The 26,825-nt window shown below is 41.0% G+C and overlaps 1 protein-coding gene across 1 annotated transcript in view; it reads right to left on the bottom strand.

Annotated features, from left to right (window-relative positions):
- KCNU1 (potassium calcium-activated channel subfamily U member 1) overlaps positions 1–17,395 on the bottom strand; it is a 193,476-nt gene extending 176,081 nt beyond the window's left edge. The window contains exons 1-16 of the mRNA XM_080568382.1: positions 16,490–17,395; positions 14,640–14,756; positions 13,984–14,045; positions 11,920–12,010; positions 11,030–11,141; positions 10,325–10,400; positions 9,810–9,885; positions 9,293–9,463; positions 8,760–8,851; positions 8,037–8,147; positions 6,430–6,535; positions 5,322–5,404; positions 4,393–4,462; positions 3,828–3,983; positions 1,706–1,818; positions 1,543–1,611 (exon numbers count right to left, since the gene is read on the bottom strand). Of these exons, the coding sequence (XP_080424508.1) occupies positions 1,543–1,611; positions 1,706–1,818; positions 3,828–3,983; positions 4,393–4,462; positions 5,322–5,404; positions 6,430–6,535; positions 8,037–8,147; positions 8,760–8,851; positions 9,293–9,463; positions 9,810–9,885; positions 10,325–10,400; positions 11,030–11,141; positions 11,920–12,010; positions 13,984–14,045; positions 14,640–14,756; positions 16,490–16,678 (1,694 nt within the window). The 5' untranslated portion in view covers positions 16,679–17,395. The remainder of the gene's footprint in view (positions 1–1,542; positions 1,612–1,705; positions 1,819–3,827; positions 3,984–4,392; positions 4,463–5,321; positions 5,405–6,429; positions 6,536–8,036; positions 8,148–8,759; positions 8,852–9,292; positions 9,464–9,809; positions 9,886–10,324; positions 10,401–11,029; positions 11,142–11,919; positions 12,011–13,983; positions 14,046–14,639; positions 14,757–16,489) is intronic.
- Between the last annotated feature and the right edge of the window lie 9,430 nt (positions 17,396–26,825).

Here is a 26,825-nt window from a genome sequence, read left to right as displayed (position 1 = left end):
GTAATAAAACCATTAATGGTCTACTGTAGTCAGAACAGGCCAGGTATTTCCATTTCTCCATGGAGTCACTGAAAAACCTAAATACTCACAGTTAAAATACAAGTTCAGTGTAACTGAAGCTACAGAGATGTGCAGGGTTTGATATATCTGCTCTAGAGCTGAACAAGCAAGGTATAAACAGGGGAGGAAACCTTCTTTCCTAATGGATCCCCCTTCTACATCCGGGGTGAAAATCCCTGCTGGGCTGCTGTAAAAATAGCTATGTTGAATCCCCTGCAACATCATTAAATTTAGCACTTTTCTCTGTGTAGACCACTCAAGGCACCAGCTCAGTCCAAACTCCTATTGTCTTCAACCCAGTTTTAATAAATATTGGCAGTCTGAATGGAAATGGGAAAGGTGACGAGGTTGTTAACAATTTCCTTTCCTGTGAAGTCCTATACTCAGCTCCTCCAGATTAATGGCTCAGAGGACAAACAAAATATGAATTATGAGAAATATTAAGCACTACAATTATATATAGATAACAGATATTGTAGCAACATCTAGATGTCCCCATTTTAGAAGAAGCATCCCTTCTGTGCCAACTGTTGTGTAAAGAAAGCAAGAATACAGTCTCTGTATCTCAAAGAGCATGCAGTTTCCTTTTCCCTCTTGTTTTTACTTTGCATCATTCTCTTATCATCTCGACAATGTACGAACTCAAGGAACAATATATTTGTAGTGGCCTGTTTTCCATTAGTGCTAAACAACTACAACATGCACCGACTTCTTTCACGGTAGGGTTCATTCAGCATTTGCTGAAGAGAACCCCTACGTATTCTTCACAGCAGTGTTTCCCCACACTCCTTTGTTTTCAGAGCTGCTATTCTAGTTTGGTCAAGACAGCCATTTCCTTTATAAAAGTGGAAAGAGTAATAATTGCACTCAATAGTCTGCATTTTCTGGATGATTTCTCAAGCTTTTTAAAGATCTATGGCACTAATTTATTCCCCTTTCTGAACTAGTTCCAGATTCCCCATTAGGATGTCTTGTATTTCATCATTAGAACAGACAGAGAGTGTTATCTGGCCCAGGACCAGATCAGCTTCAGACAGCAAAAGCTCTGCTGCCAGCATTGACAAATTATCCCTTTATGACAATGCTTTTTAGCATTTAGGAGCTAAACTCATGTGGTTAAAAAAAAGGCGGCGTTTCCATTACCCATGAAAATAAATATGCTTGATTTGCCCCAAATCAAAGCAAGATCTATGCTGCCTTTTTGTGGAATGGAAGGTGAGAATGGTGGCCCATCCTCCATCCCTTGCTTGATTATCCATGAGCAGAAAGGAGGCAGAAAAGATTGTTTTGTATGGTAAAATTCATTCTGACACTTAAGCAACCAGGAATAACATCTTGATCCTGTCTCCTAAATACCGTGCATAGGAAAACAAGAGGCATATAAAATCTGTGCAGATCCGGGGGCAAATCTGAGTTATTTGGATATCATTAGTTTGGAACTAATTGACTTCTTACTAGAAGAGAAGTCTTACATACAATTACCTCTCTCCTCGACTGCCAAATTTGAGTTCAACTCCCAAGAGGACAAGATTTAGTTTTACAAAGCACAACCTGGGGAAAGAGACCAAGTCAGTCACAGTATCTTTACTGCGGACAGACATCTGGAAGGAAATAGCAGAAAAACATCCACATCTGTACCACATACCGACAAACCTCAATAAAAGTCATGTCTGCAAAATCGTTGGAGAGCTGAAAAGTCATTACTTTGTAGTCTTTGTCTCCCAGAAGCATCTTGTCCTTCAGATGTTTTCTCTTCGTCTAAAAGCAACCATAAAGATGATAAATTTATTCAAAGGCAAAGCAAGTAGGATGTGTAACCTAACACTGGGAAAATACTCTAACACTACATGATATTAGTTACTGAAAGCAGAATGACATCAAATATATGTTGTCAGAGACAGTATCAGAGTTGAAAAACATCAGACCAGGGAATGTCTTAACTCTTCTGGACACTTCCAATTCATTATCATTGAAGAACAGGTGTCATTACTGCAAGAAATTATGCTACATGGAAATTTTATGACTGCAAAGTATTGGGAGTCCATTATTTGAGGAAAGTTAGGCCTTAATTGCAGTAAAATTAACCTGTCTCCCTAGTTAGTCTGGTTTTGTGTTAAGCTTTATTGATCATAAATATAGGAGAGGTGAGATTATTGTTGAACAGAGATGGTCTGCTCCAGCATAAGCACTTTTCGTGGTGTGGGTGTTTTGTTGTTGTTGGTTTTTTTGATTTGTTGTTGTTTTTTAAAAAATAGCTATGTGACTAAGGAAGGGTTGTTTGTATCCAGGTAGTTCGAGCAGCAAAACATATTGCTTCTTACAGCTGGTTCTGGTTTTATACTGCTACTCATTACCTCACAGTATACACCATTCTCTTGGCATATGAATGCCTTCCACATAAAACTTAATAGGCTGTTAAAATGTGTAAAAAAGTTTTGCTTTCCAAACAAAAATTATTTAATGAAATTTTTAATTGAAAAAAGCCTCCTGTCAAAAATTTGCTGAGTTTTCATAGTATACTTTTAAAAACTAAAAGTATCAGTTTTGTTAGCTTTTTCATGTCTCAGTGAAACATTTGGACTTGAATGAAACAGCTTGCCTATGCAAAAACACTTTGTCTGCAAAGCAGCCCCAGTTCTATATAAAACTTCTGTATTCATTTCACCTGATATCTATATAGTTTGCCTAAATCAATTTGTGAACAGCCCCTGAATATAGAAAAATCAATTTATTTTTTTTTGTGCTGGAGATTAACGTGAAGTATCACATACAGCCACTAGGTGATAGCAAAAGTACATCCACAGCAGGACTAGCAAATCTGTGACTTATTCAGGCAACTACATGCCAAACAGTTCTGTCTTCTTGTTTTTATTACATCTTCTGGTGTTGATGTGGTAATTTCTGAGCAACCTTTATGTACCCTAAATTTAATATACAGCTTATCAGTTTTGTGTTGTAGTAGGTAATGAAAATACAGGTAAAAGGAGGAAAAATTTGGATCACCTCCCCTGCAGACAGATGACAGAATTTCTAATTGTCAGTTCAGTTTCAGTTAAAGTCTGTTGAGACCCTAAGCAAGACTGAAGCAATTCAGAAACCTCTGACTGTTCTTGGGTAAATTACCCCATAAGAACCAACCAAAGAAACTGTTAAGCCTAAAATGATACTGACGAAAGGCATCCTATTAACTGGAAAGGGTATGCTGGACTGATTTTTCAGCCCATTTTGGGGGGGCGTCAAGCAGGAGTGATTCTGATGAAGTGCTTTAAGCAGAGATTCAATTTACAAATGCCACACAATGGGATCATGTGCAGAAGCCAGATAAGCTAACAGGCTCCACACTGTGCAGTAACCAAAATTGATTTACTGGGTTCTCTCAGGGTAGTGGAGCACTAGCACCACATTGCAGCTTTTGAAAATAGAGCAACATACAAGGAGTTTCCATAGGTCACCTAAACACAGCAGCATGGCTTGTTATGCAGTGTCCTTTGCCTTCGCACCTATTTGCACACTTGATTGTAAAATATATCTTTAGGCTCTTTTGCTTCAGTATGTTCTAGAGCATTCCTTTCACCTCTTGGGCTGAATTCAAGTATCATATTAGAAATAGCTTCTTAGGTCCTCTTGCCTTCTGTGCCAAGCTAAATCCTAACATAAGATAAATTTCAAAAGACCTGGCTGCAGTTTCTACTCAAGAGTCAGGCACCTATTTCAGAGAAGATCCCACTGGGCTATATTTACATTATTCAAACAAGCGAAGGACATACCTCAGTGTTCTCTTTCCCAATGAACAAACTGGTTAGGAGAGTAGACAAACCAGGAACTAGGCAGCTTTGTGCTATAAAGCCTAACTTCAGTTCAGCAAGACAGATGATATTGTCTCCCCTCCTCCAGTCCCAGTTGGGTATGTTTGGCAGGTGAACCTGTTTCAGAGTAGGAAAGTGATTACAGGTCAGCACAGAGAAAGGCAGGGCCACAACGTTTGTGTAACGTGATGATTCTTGTCTTTCTTGCCTTCATCATTCTATTATTTGAAAATCTTCCCTGGAATACACTAATAGATAGCTAAGCAGACTTCTGAGTTTGAATGTTCTTTTGGTTTTGTTTTTCCTTTAAATGTTTAATATGCATTTGCTGACAACTTTGACAAAAACCAAAAGCTGTTACTTATTTTTAGTAATGTTAAAAGATATTCTAGCTAGGTTAGTACCTATATGAGTAGGAGACACTGCATAAAACCTCTGCCTTTTACAAAGTAAGGATCTTTGATTCCAAAAAGGCCAGAATTTCAACTGTGACAACCCGCTTGAGACAGACAGACAATTGTGATACCTTGTTACGAGACTGAATTATCTGTAAAATGACTCTGGTGTTGGGGTAGTGATTCTTGATTGACAGCACTCTGTATGAAAAATATAATTTCTAATTAATATGCTTGGTTCTAGCTACGGTCTCTCATTTTTCAAGTCCAGCTAGCTTACTCCGGCAGACAGCAATTTGAGAGTGGTAACAAAGAATAGCGTATGGCCCAAAGCCTGTACCCGAGCTCCTCTACACTTTAAGCAAGTCCAAGTCCACTGTTTGGAGAGGAAGGCAGTCACCACCAAAAGATCATAAGACAATAGCATATGGCTTTGATACAGGATGAAGAATCGTACCTGTACCCTACTACAACTCTAGAGCTAAGAGAAACAACAATAATTATTTGCTTTGAAAATTCTACCTGTAAATTCCATTCATAAACTACAGTCTCCAGTAGACACCCTACAAATAGAAAGTGAAGATAATCCAATTTGGAACTTGAACTTTTGGATTGATTTGGGTGGAGAATACCATGCCAAGCCATCACATTCACACAATCCAGCAGTACTGAGAGTCCCCAGTTCAAGTCAAACCAGTACAAAAATGCTTAGAATATGAGACCTGACAGCCAAGCTGTACCAGACAGTAGTGCTTAACTCTCTCCAGTGTAAAGCACAGAGACTCTGACTGCTGATATTCAGGACAGTAAAGAAAATAATTACAATGTATTTAACAACATTATATTCTGTAGAGAGCTGCAAGTCTGCACAGCTGCAACCTGTCTCAGTCCTTCAAAGCATCTGATAAAATCATGGCAGAAAGCAGTCAGTTGGCTTTCAGACTTCTCCTGAAAGAAAAAACGTGACAGGACAAATACGCTCCCCTGCCAGCTGCACTATCTGTGTCACTGTTAATATCAATCAGATAAAGAATGAAAGCGCTGGAGTATCTCATCCTACCTCATGATATTACAAGTATCTTCAGTATAGGGCTGCGGAGAGCAAACATCTGCTAGAATGAGACAAGCATTTGCAGACTCCATCTGTATCCCAGGAGAAGAAAAGTTAAATCCGGGTTTAATCCCATATGAAGTACAACAATCTCTAATAGTGAGCTGATTTAGTGGCATGTGTCTTTAGTTAAAAACATGCATAAGGTCATCATGATCCTATTACTTTGGAGTTGTACACATGCCTGAATGTTTCAGCAATGATACAGCTCCAATCAAACATACAGTACGTAATTCATATTGCTATTTTCAAAGTGCTGGAACCCACTAAATTTATGATTTCTTGAGCTAACATCTTCCTAGAAGAGGTTACAAAAAACAGGCAGCAGTGCTATAATCTTCCCCAGCAAAGTCCAGCCAAAGCACTTTTCAAGGGTCAAAACTTGGTCATGTCAGAGGAGCTCTGTCTCTGCCATCTAATTAATATTTGGGCTGTACAGTGAAGTTGTTAACAAAAAAAATCATTTCATTTATAGTAGAGTTTTTATAGTCTTCTGGGAACTGGATGGAGATCTACCAAAACATTTCAAATATGATACTAACAAGTAGAAACCTCAGTAGAGTTAAAGCCTTTAATTCAGGTCCATTCCTTTTGCTGCTATTGGAATATTTTACTGAGTCCTCAGTATTTCAAAACACAAGGTCTAGGTCTCTTCTTTCCTGGATGTTCATGAATGAGACTCAAACACAATGCATGCCTGAAAGAAAGGCAACTAAGGGCTATTCCAATAATTTAAATACTATTTCCAGAAATGCTGCTCCCCACAATATTCCTCTTTTAAAACCAGCTGATCAGTCTTTGCGCCCTTTTTTTTCCTGTTTCAGTGCTTGAAAAATGTATAGCCTGAAAAGTCTGTTATGCCTGACTTTTGCATTTTCAGTTCCCATGAGTGTTATATTGGTATGCAAAAGGTACCAATAAAATAAATGGAGCTGCTTGAAGTGCAAATCACAACATGAATTAAGTAAATGCAGCTGATGTATCCTTTCATAAGGCATGAGATTTTCACAAGATTGACTTATCTACAAGAAAGGGCAAAAGATAAATAAGTTCTTACCCCAACTCTCTTTAGATCTCCAGAGTTCAGTGCAGAGCCATAAAAGAAAGTTGTGTAGGCTGAATAGCATTTGAACACAGCTTCCAGCTCAAGACTAGGAAGAGACCTATTCAGTATAAACAAGAAGGAAAAAAAAAATCCATCAATCTCTCATAATTATATTCTCTGCAATTCGCCAGTTATCAGCGAAGCTATTTGCCGTAACTACTTACAGCTTAAAAAAAGAGCTACAGGGATTTTGGCAGCTCAACTAAAGTACATAGTTTAGATTTTAATGAAAACAAGCTTTTATAACACTTAACAGTCATGGAAATGTTTCCTGGATTTTTCCTGTCTTCTGCTATTGTCGTTAATTTTTCATGAGTGTCATTCCACAACCATCCATGCAACTGTAATTCTACAGCTCACTGTTGCTCCACAAGAGTCAGGAAGTGACACTTCCTATGGCTTCATTCTGCGTTCCCTGTTCAAATGAAACTGCTGAACTTCAACTTTCTCTCCACTGTTATTTCCCTATCCAACATACACAAACCATATTTCACCCAGTAACTTATGTTACGTTTTCTTCTAAACTGTATTTTAAAACTCACGTAAAGGTATTTGTACAATGACCTCAGTAACGAAGCATGCACTGAAGGACGGTACAGGTACTGCTGATTTAAAGACAGGAAAAATCCACCTATCCTCTAAACGGTTTGTTGCAGTGATTATTAATCACTTTTCACTCTTGAAAATGCATGCCTTTTTTCTTACTTGAGTTTACTCAATTTTGAACTCTAATCATTAGTTTTTATTATGCCTCTCTCTTCTAGATTAAAGAAGATTCTTATACTAGCTGTGAAGCTACTTAGGCACTTTAATCAAACCAACTCCCTATCTATTTTCCATTACACTGAATGGACTGAACTCTATACCTCTTCCTCCGAAGCACTTTTTCCTGTCTTTGAACCATTCTTGTACTTAATTACCATGCATCCGCAATTCAACAGCTCTCTCAAAATGTCATGGTATTTCAGAAGAGATGCCTATAATATTCTGCTCCACTCTTGCCCTACCTCCACTGCATTCCAACGTAAAATCCTGTTTGCGCTCCCAGCAATCACCTCCCCCTGTGGCTTCTGTTTTCAGAAACATATCTCATAGCTTCAGCTAGGTACAAGGGCTTCTGATAGGAGATTGTTTACACGCCTGATGTACTTGGCATACAAAAGTGATTTCACTTTCCTTCCTTTGCCATACACTGGTGTGACCAAGTGGAAGTTATAAATTTTCTCCTTCCCAAGATGAAAAAATGCATAAGAAACTGAGACAGCAGTCAACTATTTGATTTCCAGATTTGGCAAGACTTAAAGTTGGGTATACCTGGCAATGCTAGCTTACTATACAATTTAGAGGGATTTTTTTTAAAAAAAACTTTTTAATTGATCACAGAAGAAAACATTTTATCCCTAACATTCCAGCATAAAAGCTTCATTGCTCTAATTTGTTTTGGAACTCCCATTAATCAGGTACATAATATTGCTTTCCTTTAGTTTCAGACCTCCTGCATCTCCCCTAAGTGTTCAGGAAATCAAAGTGAAATATCTCAGAGAAATAAGAATACTCACTCTCCCAGAAAAAGGATTTCTGTGCAAACATTTCCCATGTCCTGAAGCAAAAAGTCTTGTAGGAAAGTAGTAACGCTCTCCAGAGTGATATTACCACAGACAACGATATAGCTACAGGAAGAGATCAAGTAAGATTTTATACTTTGAAAATAGCAGAGTGTTTGTTGCAAATCTGACACTGTATGACACAATCTGCTTGTACTAAACCCAGCAATGAAGAAAAAAGTTTTTGTCTCTGTTTTGATAAAAATTTCACCCATCGTGGACATGTGCTTCAGGAATTATTTTGGAAAGGAAGAGAAACTGTGTTAGAAGCAGTGAATGGCACAAATTCCCAGAGTAAAGACTCACAGAAAGAACTTTGTAAGATCTCCTAGAAATTGTACCTAATCTGTCTTGTTCTATGAGTGCTGGAGGAAAAGAAATAAATAAAAAAACCCACTACCAAAACACCACCACACCACCAAAAAAATACTAATGAGGTAGGCTAACTTAAAGATTGAAGAGACCTATCATGTCACCTAGCTTTTCTCTTCCTTTGAAAACAAAACCCATGCCAAAGAGTGCTGTTGACAAGGTTTATTCAGACTCTCTTGAGTTAAGGATCAAACAAAAGTAAGTTTCAGGATTTTAAGCTACTACAGGAATTTCTTATGAGCTGGTTTACAGCCTAGTAACTGACCTGATTTTTATTTTCCAAAGACAAATAGCAACCATACTTACTTTTTCCCATTCACCACTTCATAGGAAGATTTGTAACTTTTATGGCTTTCAACAATTTCCACAACTTCAGGGATAATGTTTGCAAACAGGACCTAAGACATCAAGAAATACCATCTTCCTCAGAGCCAATTCTGTCTCTCCTAATCATGATAAATTAATTTGTGAGAATTTATATTATGTGGAACAACGACTACAATTTACTTTGGACTTCTAAAAAATCACTGGCAGGGATGCACAACTGTGATGTAGTGATAATGGATTTATGCTGTTGATACCTTGGATTCATTTTGTCCAGTATTTTGGCTCTTGCCAGTATTTGCAGTCTCAGGAAGAAATATTAGAAGCCCTGCCAGGTCTTAGAAGAGAAAATTACTCTATAGCCATGCCAGTAAGTACTTAATGTTAAAGCTCTGTTTTTGCTCATATATTCCTAATCCCTACTGGAACCCTGCTAAGCTCAAGTTTTTGGTGACAATCCTGTTCACTCTCTGCCCCCAGCTGTCATTTTCAGAAAAGGAAAACAGGTTTCTTACCAAGCCACCAATAATGAAGAAAATAATGAAGGTTCGACCCAAGGCTGTTTGAACTACAACATCACCATAACCAACAGTGGACATTGTCACCATTACTAGGTACATGCACTTGAAATAGCTGATGGACTGTGAATTTGCAGGCTGGACCCAAGGATCTCCATTGTTTTCTACCTGTCCAGGACACGGGAAAGCAAAAAGAAGAGAGAAGTTTAGAGTGGTTTTGGTTTCAGTTCATCTCCAATTTATAATTATTTGATTAAAAAATTGGCATCATTTTCATTATTGTAAAGGTGACACATTACCACAGCAGGGATTGGGTTTGTATCAGTGCAAACTTATCTTGTTACACATGCAATTAAACTATACTGGCTTAAGTCATGCTTTGTGGTACAACACATTTGTTCTCTCTCTCTCTCCTAAGAGAATGTTGCATTCATTGTAAAAATATATACCCAAAGCTCACATGGTAATACTGATTTAAGGTGACAAGGAAGGACATGTAGCTGATTGTACATACCAAGTGAATAAATCCTGCAGCTGTGAGCCAGGTACCAATAAATACAGCAAAGAGTTTGGAGAGCTTGATTGAGTAACTAGAAAGTGAAAAAAAGCCCAGGGCATTTAACACATAATGTAACATTTGCAATAGTTAAAATTTCCTATATGACTCCATCTCTGTTCAACAAAACTTTTCTCTAATGAGTTATATTATATAGGAAGGATTTAGGATTAGAAAAGTCTTCCTACATCCAGCCCTTTCTATCAGTCAGATAATCCCATTTTTTACGTTTATCAGTCTTCAAAACCTTTAAGACTTCTTGATTTATGATTTCCCTCCTCCCCCAGACAGTTTCACTGAGCTGATGGTTATACTTTTCTTTCCTTTGCACAATTTCCAGTGCAACATCATTGATAGCTTTTTTTTCCCATATGCAATACTATTTCTTTCCCTCTATTACCTGAATCAACTAAAATACAGATACTGGGGAGAAGGTTAAGCTTCCAAGTGTACCTGACAAGAGTTTAACTCACTTGTTCTTTGTGACCCTCAGGAACTGTAGTATTCGGGGAAGTTCTAACAACCTAAGTGCTCTCAAAAAACGCAAACCTGCAGAAAAGCAAGAATGTCAATGAGAAAATAAGAAATCTGTCTAGAAGTTCAGATATTCAGATATGTTTAAGCATACATGCTTTGTTTTCCATGTATTTTACAACCTCGAACCTAGCAAGAGAGGATAACACTGATCTGCATTCAGAGCCTTTATGCCACTGGATTTCCATTTATGTCCTCAAAGGTACTTTGATTTATTAAAAAAATAAAATAAAATGTAGTTCCTTTGAGCTGTAGCCTGAAGGTTTAAGTGACATACAGGTCCCACCGGACTACAGACCCCAGAGCATGCAAGAAAGACATTCACAAAAATCAGGGTACCATATTTACTTCCCCTCTGGGTAGCTCATCATCCAGTTGGTGAGGCACAATGATTTCTGAGTTACTAAAAGCCCTACTAATGGATAAACAAAACAGAGGCAGAGTTTGGTAACTCACAAGTCCCTCAACATTAAAGGCATTTTAAAACTAATATGGAATAATTTTTCTCCCAAAGAACAGGTTGGAACAACAGAAGAACAGACGGTCGGTTAAAGTCTCCCCACATCAAAACAAATTCAGAAGAATTCTCAGCATAAGATGCAGAACAACAAGGATGGAAAGCAGGATCTCCAAGTCTTACTTACCAAGCCAATTTCTGTTTAAATAATAGGAAACAAAAACTGGAGGGATCGTGAAGAAATCCACAAGAGAATTCAGCTCAAGCCAGAACCTCAGCTTGTCATCTGCTGCCACAAACTAAAGATGAATAACATCAAAGAGCATCAGTGGTGTGTATGATCTTTGGCCTCACCAGAGCAAGAAGGCGACTCTCTGAGGAAGAAACCCATTTTCGTAGTACACTTCCTCCTCTGTAGTTCTGCCTTCTGTGGACACCCACTTAACATTTGTTTCTGAAAGGCTTGGTCTGGAGCCCTGAGAACACAACGATGGGTTGGACCCAAAGGTATAATGACTCTTTCTTTCTCTCTGTCTTTCTTATCTGCCCCTTTCACCTTTTCTTTTTTTTTCCCTAGGGTGCCCTTCTCTGTGGTACTGCTGTATCAGTAATAATAAATCATAAACCTAAGGACAGGCGAGACCACATCCTCACCAATAAGAGGGAAAATCTTGTTTTCTAATGATTTGGCCAAAAATTCTAATGTCAAAAGCTACAATCAAAATCTATTTCACACCTGTGCAACTAATGGCATTTTAACAACAGATGGCACACAGCTATCCAGTTTGTACACAAGAAGCTGAAGAGAGACCTGACTAATTGATTCAGTGGCTTAAAGACATGGACAAAGACAAGGCTAATGTGTGAGCTAGGAAATGCTGCAGAAATGCTGGAAATAGCCAAACTCCAAAGGGAGAAAATAATTACAAGTGAAAAAATATTACAAAAAAAATGGGTGGCTCTGAATTAAGCTAACGCAATCAAGCATTATGTTACAGAGCACCTGTTGTCCACACAGGTAAACTGCTCCCGTATATAGCTCAGTTTTAACTCACCTTTCCCATAAAGTGCACTTACCCGTAATCCAAAGTAAAAGAGGAAGAAAGCATTGAAGCCTGTATCTACATAAATGATGCTGTCTGGAAAGGAGATCTTGTATCCTTCTGCTCTAATGGGAAAACAGACACCACAGACAGTAGAAAGAAGGGTGAAAATAAGAAAGAAAAAAAACCAGTAGATTGGCTGTCCAGTGACATTTGGTTTGGGTTTATATTTTGATTATGAAATACCCAAACCAGAATTTAAATGTATTCACAATTTTGTGTAATTTAAATCTACTTCCTCAGTGAGGTAGGCAGAATAAATGAATGTTAATAGCAGGGTTTTGTTAGCATTAGTGAGCATATTAAAACATGACATTATTTATCTATCATGCAAATATACTGGAAAGTTTGATTTTCATATATTTATAGTATTTAAGCAAATCCTTCTGCTCATTTCTTCAGGAAAACTGTTCCACCCTCCTCATGTGGACCAGCAGACTCTTCTATATTCAGCTTAGTCAGTAGAAAAGACAGCTCCTGCCGCGCTCACCCAGCCCCTGCCGAACCTGGCCTTCTATCCGCCAAGGGAGCAGTTTAAGCACGAAGCAGTTTCCAGATGAGCCTGCCAGGTTAGGCTGTAACACCAATTTAAGTTTTCTAGGCCAGACTCGCTGACCTTGCACGAAACAGGCCTACAGAGTACTCAAACTGCACGAGTGCAGGTGGTGAAATCTGGCAGCATAAAGCTGAGGGAATAAGCTTTTCCCACTGGTACCACCTGGTCCAGGAAAGGATGTTTGACACTGGCTCAAGAGATCACAGAGCATAAGAGATACAGAGCATACCTCACACTCACTTGCTGATATACTGCCTACAGCGGGCAACAGCAAGCTAGGTACGTCAATTACGAGCCATCTGACACCTCTTCCTGCTCCATGCAGGGAATATTTTGAAAACAGAAACACAATTAAGTAAACTAGTCCCATAGGTCAGCACAGGTGAACATCCACTCTCACCTACAGGTGTAATGCTATTCATAGAAAGAACTCTGTGAATAGGATTAACTGCCTGTTTATTCCTTAAAAAAGAAACTCTTTCCCTTCTGAAGCTATTCCTAGCTGTTTGTCAGATTTATAATGCCTTGGGATTGAACACGATATTGGATTGCTCTTGATGTATAATTCTGTTTCTCAGGTTTACCCCTGCTGATTGAATTCAGTTCAAAGTGCTCCACAGCTTTTATATTTTATTTATTTCATTTTATGGTTCCATTTTATTTTTCCAGTGTTGTGCACCAGTCCAAGCAAAGCACTGAGAACAATGCTCTGGCATATTAAATCAATCAAAGGGTTTTACATATTAATATCTTTTTACCCCTGAGCACATTCTACAAAATGTATGTCTTTGGGTGAAGATTGGTAGAGGCTATAACTATGCTTTCTTACTCAGTCCTATTTTACTCTCATCAAATTGTTTACTGAAGGCTGGACTTCAGAGAAGAGCTCCATTCCCATTTAGGTATCAAAAATAAATGGCCAGATTTTCAAAAGAGCTTCGGGTAGTGGGTGGTGAGCTTTATTAAAAGCCTAGGACTCGCTAAACATTGCAATAGGAATGAAGAGCCGGGCTTTGAATGCCTTTCAAAATGTCTGTATCAAAATGGACCATTTTCAAAACCTGTTTCCAGCTGTATAACTTGGACGCCTGTCCCTTAGTTCTTCTGAAAATCCGGACTTGAAGGTATAGACATAAATAATTACATACACCAAAAAAGCTGCAATAGACAGGTACAAAGCACATTTTTTCCTTTCTGCCTGCATTATGTAGTTCCATGCACTACTCAGGTAGCTGTTATCATGCAGTTATGCCCAAGGTGTGCTCTTCTAGTATCTGTAGTCCCCGTAAAGTATTAGAATCTTAAAGGAATGGAGGAGTAGGTACTTGAGAGCCTAAAGAGCTCAAAGGGGCCTGTCAAATAACAGCACCCATTGGCTCCTCTGTCTAACGCCCACAAAATAGCACCAAGAAAACACATCAGTTTGGGTTTCTGAAGTTTGTTTAAATAAGCTTTTTGGATAAACATCAGTAATCTACTTACTCAGCAAGATTGACAAAATAAATGATGAGTGAGCCAATATTCAGAAGGAACACCAGTATCACCTGAAAACACATGCATTAAGGAGATGTTATGAGGTTTACTATGGCAGTAACACAGCTTCCGTCTGTAACACCACTTCTACTGTTTGTCTGCCTGCCCATGTGACCAACTCCTCTTTCACTTGCAGCCACCAAACTGTGATGTACAAAATGATGCTCAGACAAAAAAAGGCTGTCAACTTCTACTGACATTCCTTTGGTGGTCACTTGCCATAGCACTGAAGGAACCGAGGCACAACTGTGATGGATTTTCTTCTCTGTGCAATCTAGATTATGTCTTTTGAGTGACTTTTCTGTGTTCCCAGTGTCACTCTAAGAACCCAGAAAATGGAGATTGTATAGCCATACCTAGAGAGACATCAGATAGTGAGTCTCTGACTTTTTTTTTTTTTTTTAATCACTTTTGGTCTACTTAGGAGGACTTTCTGAAACATCTTCCCAGGCCAAACACATTTGTATTCGGAAAAAGTGTGAACTAGATCACACAAACCGCAAAACCTGACAAACTTGTGTTTTCACTTGATGTTCTCAGAAGAACAAACATGGCTCAATACCTGCGCATCAGAAGAGGAAACCTGTGTTAACCAGTCTACTTACCAATACACACCCCATAGATGTTTGAGCTGATAGCATCATTTCCACCTGGGTAAAGAAGACTCTTATCCAGTAGACTGAACTCTGTTTCCTTTTACGTGGCCGCCAGACATCTTTGCCCTGACAGAGAAGCAAACAGACTGTTTGCTTGTCCTTGGCTTTGCCAGACCCTGTTTCCCAGAATGTCTAAAGCAAACACATCCAGCCACCAACACATCTGAATGGTGATTGAAAGCACGGGGGGCACAGAGTATGTCTTCCTTCTGCTAAGCTACTAAAATCTTCAGAATGCCTTATCTTCCTGGAATTCACTGAGGGCTTGCTGTGCAGACGTGCACTGTGATCCTCCCACCAAAACACAGTATCGTTTTCTTTATTTGTTGCATCAATCAATGTTGATTCTCATCACCTTGAAGTGATTGTCTCATAATCTGCGCCTGAACAGAAGTGTGCACTGTTGCTAATAATCCCTCTCTACTTGTCTCCCCACCCCTTCCCATCTTACGCCAATAGCGAATTAACTCATTTACCGAGTTTGATCATTTATAACACTTCCCTTGTACAGCTTCAGCTAATTCTGAGTAGCTTTTGCTATGAAAACAATTCTGTCCTTCCTGCAGATACAGTTATTAATAACCGTAACAAATAGCTAACAGCGATTAAATGACAGAAAATCTGTAAACTTCTACCAGTAAAAAAAACAACACTAATGGGAGATACCATGTTGTCCCCGACCCTCCCTTCTTTTATACTCAGTTTCCTAGGCACCTGAGCCTGTAAAGAGCTAACACTTAAGAACTAAACCCCACCTCTGCTCCAGCAGCCAAGAGAACAACAGAGTGAGGTTAATTTAACATTTTGGCACGCAAAGATGCCTACTGCTTGCCAGCAGCACAGGTGTTCCCTTCATTTTTCTCCCACACAACCCAGGTGAGCTTATGAGAATGTCAAGGCCTCCCTTGGAAGTGATGGAGTGAAATGGCCTGTGACAGTTGTTGGAGGCAACGTGGAGTGACACAAGGAAAAAGCTCTTCAGTCCTGCAAATTACATTGTAACCCGCTAAATAAGTGACCTGGATGCGCCATATGAACCTCCTGGTGTTATCCTTGGGAGCTACTAATACCTTCTCAAAACTTCCGTAATACACACACGGAGGACTGGGACAAAAGATCTGGTGGTGGATTTTTTTCAGTATGCTTAATCCCATCCTTTGTCCAGCCTGTCCAGACCACGTGAAAACATCTTTCCTAAAATACTGAAAAATAGCTTCCCACAGTAATTTTTGTGATAATTCCAGCATACCGAATGTGGAAGTACGGTACTGAGAGATGGCTTGACCACGTACATATGTTCCTCATTCCTGCTATCGGCTCTGGCATATTGTTTAAAAATGTATATGAACAAGGCACTGTGTGTTTGCATATACAAACCTGTGTGTTTAAGAATCAGAGGTTGTATGAAAATGGGGATAATTGTGATCACTATTGAAAAGGCAAGCAGTTTAGTGCTCCTCTGTGTGGCCGTATTTATCTACACGCACATGTCGGTGCTGAGGTGTCTGTGCGTATGTTTGTGCAACTGCTAATATTCACACTGGTAAAAACTATCTTGCTTCCTTCTCTTAAAAAGGGAAGGACAATAGCATCCAAAAGCACAATGCTGTTCATCAGCTTGATGATAAAAGCTGTAGCTTTGGGTTTTCCCAAACCCAACTCTCTCTGAATATACCATGTTCAGTGCACTATGACAGAAGATAAAACCTTTATAAATCAGAACTCAGATCAATATCAAATGTAATTCCTGCATTCTCAAATCAACACGCAAAATATGAGCTATTTCAAAAAGACTTTGCCTTTACCTTTTTCCTCCAGATTTGCTCAAGGACGAATCCATAAGTGTATCTAGCCAACCTGAAAGCCAGAATGGTAAACAGGCCTCCCAAAAATACGAACAAAGATGGTATAATAAAAGCCAACTGAAAGTGCAGTGTACAGGTGAGGTCAGATTTCCTTGTCATGTTGTGAATCACTTTGCTCTGCATTTTTCCTCCTCAGCTTCCTTGACTGCTGGGTCCTGACCTTCTAGAACCCTGCTGCTCTTGTGACTGCAGTGACCGCAGTGTCAGTGCAGCATCACGCAGGCACTGGTGAGGCTGACAGCACAGGATACCAGAGACACTTCCCTCCACAATGGAAGCATTTGAATGGGGGTTCCAATTTAGAACTGTATCTGTTTAGTGATATTACCAAGGTACTTGCTCTCTCTGGAAAAACTCAGTTTATAAAGCTGGCTCTCACACAGACTCACTGTATAAACATAAGTTGCTTATCCAGACCTGTGAAGTCTCACACATGGCACTCAAGACATCCATTCAGACCCCACTTCACGCTTCCTTTCAAGAGCCGCAACACACACATACTGCAGTACTCCCTTGGGAATTTCCATTCCACTTTTGGATCAAGTCCTGCCCCTGCTCAAAAACAAATACAAGCAAGATGCCCTGGCACTGAAAGTGTAGATGTCATGATAAGAGCATCAGTAGAAACAGTGAATAAACAGAGTAAGATTGGTTAAATGTGTCAGAAGAAAGATGCACTTAGCCTGCTATTTTGTTTCAGTTATTGCCCAGTTGATGATGAAGTACAGTGTGACCTTTTCCCTGCTGTCTTCATTTCACTAGATTATCTTCTCTCTTTCTTTTTCTAGCTTAATAAACTTCTTAATCAGAAGAATTTTAACAAGCTAAGTTGAAGTTTCATGGGATACAAACATAACCAACCTGGGATAAATGTGCTGCCATTTCCACAAGCAGCAGCTCTTCCTTGGAGTCAGGCCACCTTTGCAGTCCTATATGTAAAACCAATTTGCTCCCCAGCATCACTGCAGCCTTGGACAAAGAGCAAAGCAGAACAGCACAGCAAGCTCTCACCAGAAACTGCTCAGTAAAAGCAACAGTTCCCCTTGCACCATGCAGGCCTTGCTGTCCCACCCACAGCTGGTGTGGTGTGATCAGATGCCACCAGATCACGCAGCGTCTCTCCCCCTTTCTATTGAAATAATGTCATCAAAAGCTTTAGGTCTAGTCAAGAGTTTTGAAGTCTTTCATGAGCAATGCAGATGAATAATGCAATCAGACTCTTCTTCAAGCAATCAGGGCAGCTGAGTATGGAAGTAGTGATTTTGCCTGAATTGGGAAAAACATGTGCCCAGAGGGGGGGGAAAAAAAAAAAGAAGAATGGTGAAATAACAGCCCAGCTGGCTGGGAGGCAAAGAATGTGTTATTGTAGCCTTTAAATACAGTAATAGTTAATGTCTGCCCTCCCCTTTCCTTTCCTCCCGTGCTGAGCATCAGAGGGGACTGTGAGTGATTGAAGCCAGTAGGATGCTTTGAATGGCGAGGGCGGTCCTGGGGACAGTGTCAGCTGATGGAGTCATCGGTTGTGTTTTCACAGGGACTAATACGACACAATTGCAATCAGCTCCTCATCTAAAGCTCCAGGATGCCTGAGTCAAGGGCAGGAAAATTTTAAATAAGTTCCAAAAGCAAAGAGGGGAAAAACAAGAGAGGAAAAGAAAAAAAATTAAAAAGAAAGAAAGAAGGAAAAGAAAGAAAAACTGTTGTCCCAAACTGAGCCACTTCTCTCTATTCCTCCTGGTGTATTCTTACCAGTCCTCAAGGCTACTACCTTCTGGTCAAGGTCTGGTAATTGTAGGACAGTTTGTAATCTAGGGATGTCTGAGGCACTGGCCCTTCTCTGAAGCACCAGATGCGAGATCTACCATCTCCAAAAGAACGTGTTCAATCACCTCTTGCAAGCCAAGAAGGCAATACAGGCAGAGAAGACGACAGACTGCAGTGAGGCTCCCCATCTATTATCTCAATTAACATTCAGGCCAGATGTTCATTAGGACTGTCCAGAGGCAGGTAGAAGAGTTCTTACAAGGAAGCCCAGCTGGTTTAGCTCTACCACAGAACAACCTGACGCTGGCCTACCAGCAGTGCCCCCAGCTCGGCCTAGCCGCACCACAGGCAGCCATGTTGTCCCCCTCGCTCTGCAGCTGCCCCTGTCGCTGTAACAAAGCATTACCTGTGGGACCGGAGCTGGGGACAGGAATTCCCCCAAGATGACAACGGGATGTGCCAGCCGCTAGCGCAACTCCTGCTCCACATCTAACACGTTCCTTCCACCTGGTTCCTGCCCCACCTCCCATCTTTCTGTGGAGCGAACTCCTCGCTGCGTTTCTCCCGCCCGCTGCTGTGGGGAGGTTCTGGCTGAAGATGGCAGCCTTTGCCTGTTCGTTTGCTGCTGCCGAGCCAGGGCCGGCTCCCAGTAACTCCTGGCTGTTTCCCAGCCCAGCTGTCCCCAGAGCAGCCCCAGGCCACCCTGGCAGAGCTGCGGTACGGCCACAGCCTGTCAGCAGCACAGAAAAGAGATACAGCAGCAGAGATACAAAAGCCTCGAAGGGAGCAGACAACAGCCAGCAGACTCATTTTCTGTAATTTGACAAAACTGTAGTTTATGCTGCACTGATGCACACGTTTGGAATTAGATAAAGAGTGGAAATCCACCAGGAGGCATCACACAGCGCTCAGTTTTGGTGCAAAAATAACCTTGCTGATGTTCAGAGCGCTTTATGAACGTGAAGACTTCCACACCTGCCTCCTGAAAGGAAATGTCTTTGTAACCTCAGTATCTGAAGGTAGGAAAACTGGGGGAGAAAAATTAAGGCCACAGAGGAATTCAGCTGACTAACAGGAACCTGTTTCAGATGTTTCTGACACGGAAGCCTATGCCTTAAGCAGCTTCCCTTCTGCAGCCACACGAACCCCACTGCAACCAGCCTGCACAATGCTCAGCCACTCCCCAAGAGTTCACAGGGCCCACTGAGACATCACTTGGCTCAGTCTCTAATCAGTAGAATAAAATAACGCTCTCCGTCAGAGAGCATTACAGATCTCCTAAAGTAGGCTCATGTCCTGGAGCATCCCCAATTTGTTTCTCCGATGACAAATTCTTCCAACTGCTTATTAACACGTACCTTCCCTCCCCCCAGCTCTTGTGCTAGCTCCAGGTTCCAGTGAAAGCTGGATCCTGACCTTCCAGCCAAATTTCACTGTATATTGAGTATTTGCCTGCTGGCTGGAGGAGCCATCTGTTATCAGGAGTCATCTTCCCTGTACTTGTGCTTGCACATTGTGATAGAGTCTCCTCTTTATTTCCTCTTTAATAGCCTAAATGGATCAAGCTCCTTATGTCTTTCACTAGAAAGATGTTTCCTAGGCTCTCAGTCATTTATATGGCTCTTTTATGAACACTTCCAGTTTTTCAGCATCCTTTTTGTTCTGCAGACCCCAGAACCTGAATCACTATCCCAGTGAAGATCTGGCTAATGGGGGCAGATGGAGCGATAGGCTTATTACATTGGATCTGTGAAAGGAAATATTTGATTTTAAAAGTGCACCAGTTTGACTGAGAGGAAAGAAGGGTAACAAAGGCACTGAACTGGGGAGGCATATCCTGAAAGGATTTAACTACTAAATAATGAGAACATCCACAGGCACATAAGGCTGGATTTAAAAAAGGGACACATTCCACCGCTTCAGAGCATAAACCAATAGCTGGCAGGGATTACAAATAAATGTCTCCTTTGGGTAGATTCCTCTATAATTGTTCACCGTGGAGAGAGCTTACATCTCCCTCTGAAGCAGCTGGCTCCCAGCAGATCCAGAATGCTGGGATAAACAAGTCTGGAGCAAATCGCTCACCTTTCTAGTATGTGGAGACATGCACAGAGGGAAGAGACAAAGGGTTTGTGCTTAAAGGTTAAATCCTTATATCACCTCTCTCTTCTACCAAATCTATCTAGGTAAGAAGGCTAAGAAACTAAACAGAAATGTGTTACAGCCTGCACTCTCCCAGCCCTCTTCCCACTGCAATCTCCTATTCACTTCCATCCAAAATGAAGTGCATGCATGCAACAGTCCTCTTATCCCTGCTTGGTTCCCACTTTCACTGTGCTCTGAACCTTCCAGGTGCAAAATAAAACAGATTGGTCCAGAATTCGGAAGCAAATGAGCCAAGCTGCTTGCTCCAGGCTTCCAATTTAATAAACATGCATCTATATCTCATGGACAGTCTGTCACTTCCCTTTAATAGAAATCACCTGCTCCTCTAATAATCATTAAACAAATTGACAGCACAATAGCCAAGGCCTCTCATCTTAATGCCACCTGCAGCAAGAATAAAATAATCCACTAACATCTTTTCAAAAAGGCCATTATTCTGCCTAATACAAATGCACAAACACATACTCCATGTGACACAGGATCAAACATGTCCATGAAGAGAATAAATTGCACAGGAATTCTTTTTTTTTTTTTAATGCAAATATTTTATTAGTAAAATCATTTTTCATTTTCTCTCGATGAGGATAATAATCCCTCATGCTTCCTGCAGTCCTTTCCTCTGCTAGAGCCAGATCCCGAGCAGCTTTATGGGCACCATCAGAGCAAATGGCCAGGCATGCCTGCACCAACAGCTGACATGCAGCTGCTTTTCTAAATCAAAGAGCTTTCAGGCCAGGATGTGCTAAGCACTGCTGAGACCTAGAAAGTTTTCAAAGAATATACTGTCCCATTCTGGGAAGGATTAGAATTGCTCTCCTATACATGTCTCCTGACAGGATCCACCAAGGTACTGGGATTTCTGGCAGTTAACCGCAGAGATCTCCTTGTGCCCAGGATGACAACTTTGCATGCAAGCTATAATAATACTTTAGGGTTAGATGGAATCCCTCGACAGAAGATTCAGTATGCTGAAATGCCCAGGGGGTTCTGTGCAGCCTTTCTCCATCTTCCGAAACAGTTAAGCTTTCAAGGAGTACCACAGGTCTGTGTGGACTTTGCTCTTTCTCGGTCTCTCATAGATGACCTCTGTGTACTCACTCAGTACACGCACTGTTTTTGAAGCAGCCAGACGCCTCTGCTGCCATAATATTCTACATTAGTGCGTGTAAGGTCGCTGAGCCTTAGCAAACTTCAAATAATACGACCCAATCTTCATTGGTTGAAATCATATCCCCATCTACACAGTGTCTTATGGTCACATCTTAGGGTCACCATGGAGGAAAAAAATAGTAATAATTTAAAAAAAAATCAGTGAACTGCAGTGTGACAAAAGTTATACCCATGGGGATGGAGCAAGCATAGGGGGACAAGGGCTTGCTCTTGGACTTGTTCCTCCCTTTTATCTCTGCATTTTGTTCTCATTCTCAGCTGCCTGTCTCAGAGCATCTGTTTGTCTCATTAGCCTGTTTCTCGTTCTCCCCCACACGCCGACTCCAAGCACAGCCCATCAGTCTCAAAGCTCTATTAGCCTTCAATACTTTCTTATCCACAGCATTCATCGCTGAAGGATACTTGAGGTTAATGAAGGATTTTTAACAGCCTTATGCAACCAGTTTGATTGTCTCAATCATGTTGATTTGGAAGTCATGTTGTACCTGATGGGGCCTCTCATGTCTGATGAGAGTAGAAAGAAAAGATATGCTGGGATAAAAGACAACCATGTGCCAAAGGGGCAGCAACAGCTTGGCACCAGAAGCTATACAAAGGAGCACTCTTGTAGCCAGGAACAAGCAGCTCCGTAAAGGCAGGTGCACAAAAAGTCATACCCACATACTGGTAACTAGAATATCCTGAGGAGCCTCACAGCATCCTTCAAGTCACCTCTACATCTAGCTAGATGTTTCGCACGGAATGGGAAGCACCTCAGGAGATGCTTGTCTTTTCAAAGCAGCCCCTACTCCCAGATCCCACTTCCCAGGCTGCTGACGAGCGGCCTGCAGCACAACCAAGGGCTCACACTGCAAGAAGCAGTCCTGCGACTGCTGTTCAGAGGTAAATTCACTACTGTGCTGCCACTGCTGTCTGGCAGCTGTGCACACAAGCTTTACCCTCAGCTTAAAGCTGAATCAACCGTCCTTCACAACTCTGTCTGTGGGGGAGTATCTCCACGCACAAGCATTCAGCAGAAACCAAGGACACAGTAGAGCTGGATCTACTCCAGGACAATTCCTAGATTTAAAAAACCTCATGTGGCTACTGATCATTTGAAACGCAATCTGGGAGTTAGGATGGAGGATGCAAGGGAGGAGTTTGAAATGGGTTGTACATGGATAAATTGGGCCCTTGCTGTTTGTCTGGTCCTTATCTCCGCAGTACAAGAGCGTATCAGTCATTTGCAGAGTTTTCTTCACAGCATGCCTATGTGGGAGGGAAATTGCATGTCCCCATTTTCCAAACAGGGAGGTGAAGCAAAAGGAGGATTACATGATTTTGCTGTTCCTCCCCAAAGTCACACAGGAGGTCTGCAGGTGAGCGGAATTGAAACCATGTCTCCCAAGCTCCCCAGCCTCTCAGCCATCCTCCCTTTACTAGACATGACAAACGCTCTGCAATCGAACCTGCCTTGCAGAAATCTCAGCTAAGCTGATGGTGTCTTCCTTTTCACCCAAAGCTTTTTTTGTTTTAGCAGGTACCGACCTTTAGTATCCGTTTGAAGCCTGATTCCCCACTCACTTCTTTGTTATGGCATTCATTGCAAGGCACCAATATACACCGAGAGATACGATTACATTCCACACACCCACCGAAGCTAATTTCGGTGGTGTTGTAGCTGTAAATTAAACTCTCTGAGCTTACCATGCCCACGACACTGCTTTGGTGGGAGCTGGGCTCTTCGTCCACTCAGGTGCATTTCAAAGGTGACCCAGAACGCTGCGGGGAGCTTCAGCATTTGCTCAGGGGAATGCAAACACGTGTAGCGGTTCTTCTTGCTACCTGTGCTGATGTTACGATCAAAGTAGTTTGCAGTGGATATAGGTTAGTCTAACCAAAATCGTTAGACAGACAAAGATTAACATGCCTAAATGATACATGTGTTCTAATTAGAGAATGTAATCACCTCAGGCTTGATCATTATTGCTCCCTTTACGTGTAGCATTTCAGCTGCATTAAGATCCCTGGCAGTTCTTTCATCTAACTTTTATATTCAAGGACATCAGGTTTTTAATCATTAAACACCTAAACTCTGTTTTTCACAAATCTTTGAAGAATAATTATTTTCCAAGTACAAACCCTATATCACTGAAGCCTGTTTTAAAAACCCTCTCATCTCTGGCTGCTGCACTTATGTCAACAGATCTTTTTTGGAAACCTGACTGTGGAAAAGCAGCTCAAAAATAAAGAAAATAATGTTTTGTCATTCTCTTCTATTTTTTCATTCATTTTGTTCTGTTGGAAGATTTCCAGCTCAACTGTAGGATCTGTCAAAGTATCAGCATTGTCAGAGTTAAGGAGATTTTCATTTGAGACTGAGCCCTCAGGGCAGTATTACCCTGATTTGGGACTGCCTGACAACTGGAACTCATTCCTTCTGATTTAGCTTCATCTTTCTCCTCACACCTTTCTGCATACATCTAAGTTTTTCCCTCCACATAGAACAACCACCACCCCACCCAAAAAAAAAAAAAAAGCCACCTTATTTCCCTTCCAAAAATCTCCTTTTGCAGTATTAGTGGTATGCAGGGAGAGATTCAGAAAGAGTTGGCATAACTTTTTGCACATTCATCGATACATGCATTTATTATGTGGTTAGCTTCATATGATTCTGCAGAATGCCTAAACCTGGCTGAGAATATAAAAATAGCCCACTATCAATCTTTTTGTCGTGGGAAATGTAGATTCATCGGTGCAGGCAGAGGGAGCACTGGCAAAACTTTACAGCAGCTTCCATAAAGCTGTCAACAGTGAAAACAGGCTGGTTTTTAAGCTCAGGGAACAAAGACCATATTGGCACCGAGTCTTACAGCAGGAATACTGATGAGATCCTACAGTCAGAGGTTTGTGGCTAGGACAAGGAAACACAGATGTAGACCTTTGAGCTCTGTACCAGCATGATTCCATCAAGCTGTTAAAAGCAACTGCAACACTTTTGAATTCAACTACAAAGGATGTTTCTTTTTCTCTGCAATTCTCTCAAAGTATATTACGAGTCATTAGTATGGCTACCTACCAGATATATGTGGACATAATTATTTAGAATTGTGTAAAGCTACGTTGCAAGTCTTGCTTCCCCCTATGGCTATTTTGCTGCTGTGGCCCTAAAAACCAGAATCTCAGGACTGTGCATTAGTTCAAGGACCAGCAGTTTAGAGGGTCTTTCAGAAACATGGCCTTTCAATACCAAGGAAGCTGGAAAATAAGCTTGATTAAAGCATTGTTCTTAATATTTTGACTTAAATACAATTTTGGTAAGTTCTTTTGCTTGCCACATTTCAACCCAAACTTTTTGAAAGGGTCACTGTCAAGGGACTGGGTATTTTCATTAAAACAGTACCACCGATCACATCAACTCTTCTGTTTTCAGTTTAGCTCTAAAAGCCAGAACATCAAAGAAGGTTCTGTGTGCCAGCTGCTTTTGTGATTCACACCCTCTGTGCAAGACAGGAAAATATGCCATAAAAGCACAATAGCAAACTACGTGTTCTTATGAGATTTGTATAGATATAAGTTTTCAAATAAATATTCCTGAAATGTTTTGCATATATTCAATCTGAATGATACCCTGATACCAAACTTGTGATCTATCCAAGATAGAAATCAGGCAAAACCCAACATTCATCACACACAAAGTACATCACGTATATGCGATAGCCACCCAGCAAAGACAAAGAAAAAGGCATCTATAAAGGAAAAGAAACCTGAAACTGCTGCAACCCGCATAGACTGACCAAAGCAATTCCAGCATCTTTTCCACAATCCCTTCCTTTTGCTACTCACCTGCTCTGGCAAGAAGGAGCAGAGGCCCACAGGTAGCTAGCTAATCTCTTTTAGAGTTTTTCCGCCCTTATTAGTTGCAGCTCAGCTGACACCTGTCCCTCACAGCCCAACCTAATTAGATAGCATCGATTTACATTAACTAGTGGGAATGCTTTCTCTTGTTCTACATTTGCCTTCTTTTCTACAACTCTAATTAGCGGTTAATCTTTAAGTTCATTTATAGCTTCAAAAAGGTGGGAGAGAAGTCTTTTGCCCCCTGAATAAGACACCGGTTGAGTTTGGAGACCTGCACGCATAAGCCTGCTGCTATCACAGAGCCTTGGTTTGAGATCCCTGCTCTTAGAGACTGCTAAACGCAGTTATAGCCGACAGAGCTGGGAATTTGCAAGATTGGGATCTGAAGATTCCCACAAATAACCTTCTCGTGAGTGAAAACTGAGTCAAATTGCCCAGACAGAATCTTGTAATTAGAGGCTCAAAATATCTTTTGGACACTATTACTGTATGCATTATTTCCCCTTCTGATCACTCAGAATTAATTGATAACTGCAGCAAAACTAAAAGTACCTGGGTGTCCCCAGGCTCCAGCTCCTGTCTCTTAACTGACAGCAAAGTGACAGTGCAGTACTTCAATATAAACACTGGGAAAAATGTAAACATACTGACCCAAAACTGACCCAAACTGCATTTTTCATGCAGTTCACGGAACACGTGAACCAAAGTCCTTTGAAATTCATATGAAACCCTTTCAAAATCTGTTTGAACATCCCGTTGCAGTGCTGTGTTCTCTCCGAAATGTGGTATGTATGCTTTCTGTGCCAGAATACCAATAGTTCAGAATAAAAGAAGAAACATGATTTCTGAGACTGGTGCCCCAGACGCAGAAATCAGTCAGTAAAAGGCAGAAGGCTGTTTCTCCCAGCTGGCAACTTTTACCAAGACAAGTAATCACTGAAGAAAATGAATTGTTTGCATGCAGTTAACCCTCTCTGCATCACACACAATTCTTCGCTGCCCACTGTGCCTACGTTTGGCTCTCGTGGTAGGGGTTGCCATCTCTCCAGGTGTGTTATCAGGGCATTTGGAGTTCTGATCAGTTTCTATTCAAGTCAGGTCAGCCAGATCTACTATTAAAACATTTTAAGACAAGCCAGCTCTTTCTTCCAAGGCGGGCTAAGAGCACTGCCGTGAGGAAGAGGCAGCTTTCCGCAGGAGGCAGGGTGTCCTTCGCTGGGACAGTGCTCCGCAGCCTGAGGCAACCTCTGCATTAAACCAGTAGGAGCCAAAGGGACTCTGACCTATTGTGTTCTGCACATTTTAAATCCCATCTTGCCCGCAGGAAGGG

Source organism: Anser brachyrhynchus (assembly GCF_964034855.1).
Source record: "Anser brachyrhynchus genome assembly, chromosome: 26".
Lineage (NCBI taxonomy): Eukaryota > Metazoa > Chordata > Aves > Anseriformes > Anatidae > Anser > Anser brachyrhynchus.
Note: the sequence above shows the minus strand (reverse complement) of the source record. Positions and strands in the feature narration are given on the sequence as shown.